General features: G+C 50.3%; 1 protein-coding gene across 6 annotated transcripts in view; it reads right to left on the bottom strand.

Moving 5' to 3' along the window:
* Positions 1–5,344: 5,344 nt before the first annotated feature.
* Positions 5,345–10,515, bottom strand: part of EPN2 (epsin 2) — a 43,205-nt gene continuing 38,034 nt past the window's right edge. For all 6 annotated transcript variants that reach the window (XM_027656529.1, XM_027656534.1, XM_027656533.1 and 3 more), the window contains one exon: positions 5,345–9,869. In XM_027656529.1, the coding sequence (XP_027512330.1) occupies positions 9,538–9,869 (332 nt within the window). In that variant the 3' untranslated portion in view covers positions 5,345–9,537. The remainder of the gene's footprint in view (positions 9,870–10,515) is intronic.

Below are 10,515 nucleotides of genomic sequence, written 5' to 3'. Positions count from 1 at the left end.
TGGAAGAACCCAGTAAAACTCAGGCTTGCTGCAGCAGAGGCTTGCAGTGATTTCCTCTCCCCCATCTCCAGGCAGCTGTAGCACCCTGCTTGTTTCCTGGTTAATCATTCTCCCTTCTATTCAAACCTGGACTGGAATTCCCAGCCCCGGGTGGCACAGAGGGCGGCTCGAGGCTCTCAGCTGCGCAGGAGCTCCTGTTTTGTTACTCTGAAATCTCTCCCAAGCACTGAAATTGGCCATTATCCTCCTAATTCGAGATGGGCAGGAAAAAACCCTTCACTGACAACGTGTGTCATGACACAGGAGGGGCTTCAGCCATCCCAAAGGAGAGAGGGACCCTCTGGAAGCAAAGGAAGGCTGGGAGATATTTGGGGACTGTGCAGCAGCTCCCTTTGCTCTCCTGGCCTGGAGAAGCTCTGGACCGTCCTCACTCCATGGGGGTTTTCCTGCTCTCATCCTGGGAGGGAAACAGCCAAGGACACAGATCAAACAGCAGCTTGGAGACCAAACCTTCCAGAAAAAGGAAAATCATTGGGATAGTCCTTAGGAACTGTTATTTACAGCCTTTTCTACCGAAAGTAGGAATAGCAGCATCAGCTCCTGCCCTCTCGTGGCAGTTCCCAACCTTTAGGAAGGTGTCGGAGGAGGTTAATAACAATCGGCTGAGAGGCTGAATGAAGGACGCCCACGTTTTTCCTGCTCTCCATGGAAATTAGTGCAGCGGTGCCCGCTGCCCTGGCACTGCCCCTTGTCCCAAGAGCACCGGGCAAACCCCTCCCGGCGCCACAGGGAACGGGACTGAGCCGGGAATGGGAGCATCCCTGAGCGCCGGAGAGCCCGGCTCTGCCCCCGGGGCAGCCAGGCTGCTTTACACCAGCAGCACTGCTGGGAATTATCTCCGTCTGAAAATGAGCTGGATTAGAGCCGACAGCGACTGCTCCCCAGCAGCAGCGCCGGGTCAGGAGCAGGAGCCTCCTGTGAAACACTCCAAAAAAAAAAAAAAAAAAGAGAAAAATAAAACAGAGAAGCACAGAGCAGCCGGATTTGAAGGAAATTGAAGTTGCAGCTCCAGCTCTACCCAGGGTTGTGGCATTTCAGCCCCAGGATGAGCCATTCATGGCAAGGTCACTGGAGCATCGTGCCAGGACCCGATGTTGGAGATAGAGGAGGATAAATCCAGGTCTGTGGGGTCTCAGGAGGACAGAACAGGTGGGGGGTCCTGGACATCAGGACCCACCAGCACCAGGGAGAACCAGCAGGAACCCCCACCCTGGGCCTGTTCCTTTGGCCTGGCAGTGCCAGATGGCACCGAGCAGCAGCTGGATGGGCAGGTGGTTCTGCAGAGCCCACACAGGACATGTCCAGGGACATCCCTGGGACACTCTGAGGATCTGAGCCCCCCCTGAGGGCCCCCCACTCATGCACCACCACCCAGCCCAGCTGGAGATCTGAGGCCCAGGCACGCCAGCAGCCAACAACATCCCTTTGGAATGTCTTCCAGGCCATGCAACCCCCCAGCAGCAGCACAGCAAAGAGCTGGGCAAAAGCCACCACCCAGTGCACACCCCACAAGGGATTTCAGCCCCTTTCCCTTTCTCATGAGGGGGACGATCCCAGGGTTTTGTTCCACCAGCTGAGGAGTCTTCTGGGAGTCAAACCTGGGTGACACCAAACCCCAAGGGCTGAGACACTCGTGGGTGTTTGCAAATCAGGAACAACCTCCATGTTTGGAGCACAGGAAGAAAAAGAACCCCCAAACCAGAGCTCCCACCCCCCTGCAGAGCACCCACCACCCTCCACTGCAGCATAACCAGGGCTGGGGAGCACAGGACAGCAGGTGGGGAGGGCATGAGACAACACTTTTCCAGTGCCTGGCCACCTTCAGGACACAAATCCCTTAGGAACCATCCTTTGGGCATGGAAACCAGGCCTGAGCCCCCAGGAGGGAGGGTAAAACACAACCTGCTTTCCCAGCAGGATGGGAGGGATTCAGCCTCGTCCTTCAGAGGGAAGAGCAGTAGACACACGTAACTGCTGCAAGGCTTCTATTTTTATACCTCTATTCAGGCCAGGATATTTAAGGACCCAAATTCACCTCAGAGAATATCACTACATTTAGAGCCAGACTTGCTAATGAAGATATTAAAAAAGGGAAAAAAAATAAAAAAACAACCAAACAAAAAATCACCACCATGACCCAACACAACCCCAGGCAGCCCAGGGGCTCTGAGGGCTCCGTGTGTGCTGCTGCACCGAGGCAGAACTGGCCCCCTGGAGCTCGGATAAACCACCAAAATTCATTCCCAAGCAAAAAGAAAGCCCTTTAGAAAGAACATGGCCCCCACTACTGCCTGATCTTGACAGGTTCCAGGACAGGAAGGGGACAAGGAAGGCATCTAATGATTTTCCACCTTTGGCATTCCTGGAGGTGGCTCAGCCACAGCACTGTGGGGAATTCCATGGGGGTTAGCGGGTGGATGGGTGGGACAACTCCATGCTGAGTCAGCATCCTGTGCAGGATCTTTGCCTCCATCTGCTCCAGCAGCCAGGCATGTTCTCCTCCAGCCCCTGACCAAGCCAGCTCCGGGTGCTGATCCCAGGGCAGCCGGCAGAGCGAGCGGGTTCACCACGGGGTTATCACTCAGCTCATCAGCACCCCTGAAATCCTGTGTCTCTGCTCCAGCAACAGTTCCCCGGGCTGGATGGAGCTCTGATCCAATCTCCAGCAGCTCCAGTGGTTAAACAGGGCTGAAACCCACGATGCCATTCCTGCCTGGGAGGATCTCTAAGCAATCAAGGTGCAAAGCTGGCAGCTCCCATGTCCCAGAGAGGTTTCCTGTCAGGCAGCAGCAGGCAGGGAGCTGGGAAGACAAACTCCACCTTCATTACAGCTTTATTCGGGCGATTTGAGACGTCATTGATTTTCCTTCACCTGAGAACAGGAATATATTTGCTGAACAAGTGCTGGGAACAGGTCAGGCAGCACGTCCAGGCTGTGGAAGTGAGTGCAGGCTGATTATGGAATGCTCTGGACAAGGGCCTAAAATGACAGGACAGGGGGGAATGGCTTCACACTGCCAGAGGGCAGGGTTAGATGCGATATTGGGAAGAAATCCTTCCCTGGGAGGGTGGGGAGGCCCTGGCACAGGATGCCCAGAGAAGCTGTGGCTGCTCCTGGATCCCTGTAAGTGTCCAAGGCCAGGTTGGACAGGGCTTGGAGCAACCTGGGCCAGTGGAAGGTGTCCCTGCCCATGGAATTTTTCCTAATCACTCAGGGAGATAGTTACCAAACACACAAAGGTCCCACAACTCCACCCAGGTCTGGTACAGCCCTGGGCTCCCCCCTGCAAAGCCAGAGGATGTGCTGTGCCCCCCCAAGGCTCCCCACACTCCCCCATCCATGATTTATTATTTCACCCTCTGCAAAGCACTGGGCTGGGTTACTCTGGGAGGATTCCAACTCCCTATTGATCACTGGACTGCTGTTAATTAACTGCCCTCATGAGAACCGGCACCAAGGGGAACCTCCCACTCCTTGAAACCTCGAGTCTTCCACAATTACAGGGTACAATCGACCGACAGCAAAACAGAGACGGGGCTGCTACTGCCAGGTACAACAGTGGCTCTTCACCATTGCCAGTCCTGAGCTCCCAAACAGACACCTGTCCTTAGGAAATCCATATTCACTCACGTCCCAACTCACAAATAGGGAGGAGACGACCTGGGAGGCAGATGACAGGTAACCAGGAAAAGGTGGAAGTTTTGAACGTGAGGGGCTGCATCAATCACGGTGGTTCCCCGAAATGCAGACTGCAGGGAGCTCTGCAGGGGTCTTGCCAAAGCCAGAGCACGAGCTGGTCTGAGGCCTTTTCCCACAGTTCATGAAAAAGAGCAGAAGGGGCAGAGCTGCACAACCTGGGCCAGCACAAACAAGGGGCAACATAAACGTTCTCAGCACAAACACTTTGGCAACAGCAGCGCGGAGGAGGAGCCTGGAGATAACACCTTATCCACAGTCCTCGTCCTCCTCTGCACAGCAGCAAATCCACTTCCCTGCACAGGAGAGCAGGAAGAAACGTGGGATGGGGGGGAGCAGCTCGCCCAAGGTCAGCAGAAACCTCCCCCACAGCCACCACATCTCCTCTCACCACGGGATTTATCAGCTCAGGATCCCTTGGTAACCCCTCAGCTCTGCCGGCATCCAACTCCTTCAGAAGAGGTTAGAGTGTCACCATGTTTCCACTTTGATCCCTTCCTGTGTTTTCCCTGTAGAGAGCAGCTTCAGTTTAAAATGTGCAATTCCAGTAGTAGAATCATAACATCCCAGAATGGTTTGGGTTGGAAGGGACCTTAAAAGCCCATCCAGTTCCCACCCCCTGCCATGGGGATAACCTGCCACTAGCCCAGGTTGCTCCAAGCCCTGTCCAACCCAGCCTTGGACACTTACAGGGATCCAGGGGCAGCCACAGCTTCTCTGGGCAACCTGTGCCAGAGCCTCCCCACCCTCCCAGGGAAGGGTTTCTTCCCAATATCCCATCTAACCCTGCCCCGTGTCAGTTTAAAACCATAAAACCGTGAAGTAAGTGCTGATCACACAGAGACACCAGTCAGAGGAGAGATAAAAACACACACAGAGTCCTCCAGTGAGGAGCAGGAAAAACCAGAGGTATAAAAGCCAACAGGTACATGGTTCCTGGGCTGCCACTCCTGGGCCAGAGGTTTTCCTGTTTTCCTCACTGGCCTGGACACAGAAGCTAAATGACTCCAAGGCCTGAGCAGAGGCGACCTCGTTCTCCAAGGAAACAGGAGCTTGCTTATTCAGCACCCCCAGCCAGCTCTGGACCACGAGGATGGAACCAAAAGGGAGGCTTTTCTCCCCAGAGCCACCTTTCCTGCAGTCAGGTCTCCAGCCCCTCTGCAGCCTCAGCATTAATGAGTGATCATTGATTAGTGATCAGCCTGATTGGCAGCAAACAAACGCCAGGGAACCTGGAGGGGCTCTGGAGAGGCAGCTCTTGACACTGCCTGCTAATGAAGTGCCCTTCAATTAAACCAGCCAGAATTAGAAGCTGGAATCACTTCCCAGCTGGAAGCAGCTCCCTGCTCCCCACAGACAGGGCCATGTGATCCACAGGACAGAGCCAAGGCTGCGGGAAGGGCAAAGATTGGAAGCAAGGGCTCCTCAAGGCAGTTCTGTCACAGCTCCCCAACCCTCATTCCACAAACACCTTCCCCAGATTCCTGCCTGGACATAAATCCAGCGAGGCAGCACTCGGTGATCCCTCCATTGCTGTGGAGCTGTTTCAGGGGCAACGTGGCTTAAAGAAGGAATTCAGTCACCTGCAACACAACAAGTCTCCATTTTTATTGAGTTAGTAAGGTCTCAACTGCTCCCGAGCTCAGTGAGCTATAGAAACCCTCCTCTCTCCCAGCCAGAGCAGCCTGTCCCGGGAAAGTGCTGGATGCATCCAAGGAATCCCATCGCCAGCGTTACAAGCAGCATCGCTCAGTCACGGTGAGATTTCTCCTGGCACCACAGGCCTTAAGTCAGCTCCACCAATCCACCAGCTCCACCAATCCACCAGCTCCACCAGCTCCACCAATCCACCAGCTTCCTGGAAAAACTAAACCAGGAAGTTTAACCCCGGCGCCGGGGTTTGGTTGGGCCGGGGTTAGAAACGCTACGCAGAGGCTTGGAAAAAGCAACACGGCTGGAATATAAGCAATACAATTTTAATTCTGACCAGTCACCTACAAACCCCGGTGTCTTTCCACTGTTCTGATGGCATCGGTTAAATAGCACATCCGTGACATCGCTTGGGGGGGGGGGGGGGGGTGGGGGGGGGGGGATGACACAAAGATACAGACATTATGATACAATAGTACAAATGATAAATTATTTATACAGTAAATAATGTCAATAAGTCAGCACAAAGTCGTAAAAAGCAGCCGGCTCCCGGGATTATGAAAAGTTTGGTAAATATTGAAACTGTAACACTTGTGAAGGAAGCGAGTCGTCGTGAGCTTCTGCTGTGAAAAATAAAACCACCCATTTCTCCACAACCTGTGCAATACTCAGACGTACAGTACACGTTAGAAACTGTAACAGCAAAGGGGGAGATGGGGAACAAGAGTTGTCTTGGCTACGGGACTCCAAAAAGACTGTAAACAATACAGCCCACCACGGTTTTTCCTTCCCTGTCCCCTCCATGGAGTTTAGTTTCTCTATAGTATAAAACTGAATAAATAACTGAGCTTATCTGGGGGGTAAAATTACGCCAAGGGTGGGTTGTTGGTTTGTTTGGGTTTGGTTTTTTTTTAGGTTTTTTTTTAGGTTTTTTTATTTTACAAAATATTTAACACTTTTCTCTTTGGTCAATTTGACCAGTAAGGCTATTTTGGGCTACTAACATTTAAAAAAAAAAAAAATCAAGGAAAAAAAAAAAAAGCACTTTTAGTATTTGCAAGGTGAGAAAAAGAAGGAGAAGAGGGGGAAAATGAGCTTGGAGAAATAGGGCAGAGTGGATGTGATGGGATACACACCCGTCCTCCATGCAGGAATACAGGAGGGCGAGGAAGGGGGAGGGATTATCCTGGAGAGGAGTTAAATCATCACAAAAAGAGATGGACAATTTGGGGCACACCCAGGTAGGACCCCCCTCAGTGCCACCCACTCCTGCTCGAGGTGGGGACACAGCCCAGCCCAGCAACCAAGATTTACCAAACCAGGCCTTTCTCCTCTTAAACTCATCTCCTGCCACAAGCCCTGTGCCAGGCTGGGATCTGGGCTTGGTTAGTCTCAGCCTAAAGCTTTGCAGCACCAGGATTTGGGCCGTGGCTCCTCCGAGAGCCCCGCTGTGGTTTGTTGTGCCACAAATGTCTCTCTCCATATTTAATGTATATTCAGTTAAAAGGAACACGGCTCTTGGAGAAGTGACTTGGTAAAAGCAACAACTGGCCACCCAGCGGTTTCACTAAGCCAGGGCTCCCTACCAGGCCCACAGCACAGTTTTATCGAGTCTTGTAGATCATTCCATCACTTTAAATGCTTACTCTCAACCACCTTCGCCTCCAAAAAGTTACCCAGGATGTGGTCAGGACTTCTGGCTGAACAGTGTCCCATCCAACTGCAATTCAGGAGACACACTAAGGGAAAAAAACATCGAGTGGCCTCGATTCCACTGCTGAGAAAATCAAACTGGAAAAATAAATCTTGCCACAGAGCAGCTGGAAAGCACTCTTCCCCCCCCCCCATCTGCAAGAATCACACCCTTCCTGGTCTACACCTCTCAGTTAACTTCAACAACAACAAAAAGTAAAGTCTTTTTTCCTTATTCTGAAAGGCAACATGAATGGGTTTTGTTTTGTTTTTAAAGACATACTGGGTGTGGACAGCAATTCTCTTTCCTCCTATATAAAAAATGAGAGCAGATGAATATTTGGGCTCCTCCTCGCCAATCCCACAGCATCCAAGAGGATCCCACAATCTGCATAGAAACATCCACACACTTAAGCATTCCGCACACTAACAGAGCTACACTGACCTACACAGCTAAAATCTGTGATTGTACCCTAAATTTGATAGTCTCTCAGCCTCCCCTTCCCACCAGGAGACAGACCCCAGTCCCCTCCGGCGGCACGCGGCTCCGGCACAACAGAACACACAACTCTGGCCACTTCTCTGTGGTTTGTTCTCTGGTTTTCCCCCCCCCACACACTCCTAATCAGGGAAAAGGCCACCAAGATGCACCAAGCCATGCAGAGATGCCCTCAAGGCAGGAGTGAGCGCTGGGACATCCCTGCCCACGGATATTTGGGAGCAGAGTCGGCCGCGCTGCGCCGGGTCTGCACCAGAACCCCCTGAGCGTGGGTTGGTGCCGAGCAGCCCAGACATGCCAGCTAAAAAGGGACAGTTCAGCTCCCAGTGAACAGTGTTTTTCTCTGGAGTGCACCTTCCATCGGGGAAAATTAGTCGATAAAATTAAACGAGTCGGGGTTTGTACATCAGGATTTTTAACAGCTCAAGAAGTATTACAAGGAAAAAAAAAAAAACAAACAAACACCACCAGCCTCTCTTGTGATGTTCATCAAGGCTAAAAGTCTGTCCAGTCTGGGGGGGGGTCAGGAAACGGGAACAAATCAAGGGAAAGGCGACTTTAGTGTTTTTTCTTTTTAATGTAGTCTTAAATCATGTTACGCTCAAATTCAATTCTTCTAAAAATAATTAGTCACGAGGATTTGTTTTTGATTTGCATTATGAATATTTCATTTAAAAGTAAATATTTTAGTGTTAATCTTCCCTTTTAAACTCTCTTTACAGAAACAAAGAGCTAAAACCATAAATAAGAGGGCATTAAAACCATAAAAATGACATTTGCCAATATCTTAATTTTTTCAGCCAGACTTGATAAATCTATCAAAACCAGACAGTTAAATAAGAACCACATTATAAAAATTAGCAAAAAAAGGACTATTAGGTAACTCTGCAAACTCAAATATGAAACTGTACTAAACAAAATATGTGCAAAAGTATACAAGAGTAACTGCATATAGCAAGGTTAAGCCTGAATTAGTTTTAAAGCTTGCCCCGGTGAAACTGAATTCATTGTCCCACTGTATTTCATTTTTTTTTGTCCTTTTTTTGTCTTTTCTTTTTTTTTTTTTTTTTTGTTTTCCTTTTCTTTCAACTCACATTGTAAGTCAAATAAAAACAAAATACACATGGAAAAAAACTTCCAAAGAAGCTGGTACTGGACAAGCACAGAGCAGGACACTCACTCAGCACGAGTGCAGCCACTCACAGAGAGTTCCAGGAGTCCTTAGAGTAGTGTAACAAATTCAACACTGCACGACAGCACACGGCATATCGACAACTCGAGCATGTTCTTGGGTGTTTAGTCTGGGGGTTTTTGTGTTATTTTCCTTTAGAGACAAGCTTGTTTTTCTCGGTCACACCTCAGATACCACAAGCAGTGCGAGTTCGCAATGTTTAATGCATAAAAACCAGCCACCTGGGCCCTCCGGGTCGTTCTCTTTCTAAGAGTAAGGACTATGGGTGAACCAACAGTCTAGAACTGTGTGTAGTTATGTGCAAAACATTCACTAGCACTCGGAATCTCAGGTCTATCATATGGGCATAGGAAGTGACAGATGCAGGTAAATAGTAATTTCAGGATCCAGCACATGATCTGACATCTACAAAATAGCCAACGGAGTTTAAAATGGCAGGTTCTCTCCCTAGAAAGTGTATTGAAATGATTAACAAAGTAACAAAATGGGCAGAAATCTAACTTTGGTGAAAAGTCTGAACATTTTCACATGATGCTCAACAAGCCAAAGTAAGGTACCATCTGTAGCAAAGACTAGATTTAGATTAACTGGTAAGTAGAGACAACTCTTCAAAGATCATAACTGTAAACTGCAAATCTACTTCCAAGTCTCTCACACACCGTTCAGTCCACACAGGCCACGTTCGTTCCGCTGTAAAGACTTCAGCCTGGAAACACTAGGAAAAGAAAAGTTCCTTTAATTGGGTCTTTATAGGAGGAAAGGGTTAGTTGTATTTGCAGACTGGGAGGCTGACGGCGGGATTCCTGTACTGTGGAGAGGTTGGGGCATTGATCCTGCAATGCTCAGCCCCTGGCCCATCCTGGTGATCGAGGCCACGGTGCCCATCGCCGGGAGCGGTGCCATTCCCACGGGCACGGGGGCCATGGAAGACAGAGGTATTGGCTCCATGCTCATCGGGGGCACAGCACTGAAGGAAGGGCTGGTTCCCATCACGGGACTCGCTCTCATCTGGTTCAGGGTGAGCGGCTGAGGCTGATTCACTTGGAAGGGGTTGATTGGAGTCGGGGCTGTAGCGGCGCCTGGTTTGCAGGGAAGAGGGAAAGAGATGGCACTGACATCAACACCAGGGTCTGGAAATCGTCTTTTCTGGCCAAGAACGTACCCTTTGTTCATTCCCATACGCTCCCAAACCCAAAACACCCTGGGGAGAACCTGCCTGGATGCCATTCACCAAATTCCCTGGTGCACCAGTACAGTCTGTTTCCTTGAACCCATCAATCCCACGAAACAACCCTTCCCTGACCAACAGTTTCCACTTCTGATAGAGACAGAGATGTTGCAAATTTGGTTACCTGGAACGTGCCTAACCATGACACCCAGGTCTCTAATTTACAGTTTTTAAATGCTATTTAAAATTTGCATTGGGGAAGAGACCTGCAGGCTCTCTGTGCTCCTTTACTGCAGATTAAACTGACAGAGAGTAGGGTTTGGATACTGGGAAGGAATTCCTCCCTGTGAGGGTGGGGAGGCCCTGGCACAGGTTGCCCAGAGAAGCTGCGGCTGCTCCATCCCTGGAAGTGTCCAAGGCCAGGCTGGACGGGGCTTGAAGCAACCTGGGATACTGGAAGGTGTCCCTGCCCATGGCAGGGGGTGGAACTGGATGATCTTTAGGATCCCTTCCCAACTATTCTGTGATTCTCTGATTTGTACATTTGCCTCACAACC

This window comes from Corapipo altera, unplaced genomic scaffold, assembly GCF_003945725.1.
Source record: "Corapipo altera isolate COAL_440 unplaced genomic scaffold, ASM394572v1 104, whole genome shotgun sequence".
Classification (NCBI taxonomy): domain Eukaryota; kingdom Metazoa; phylum Chordata; class Aves; order Passeriformes; family Pipridae; genus Corapipo; species Corapipo altera.
The sequence above is the reverse complement of the archived record's forward strand: the minus strand, read 5'-3'. Positions and strand labels throughout refer to the sequence as shown.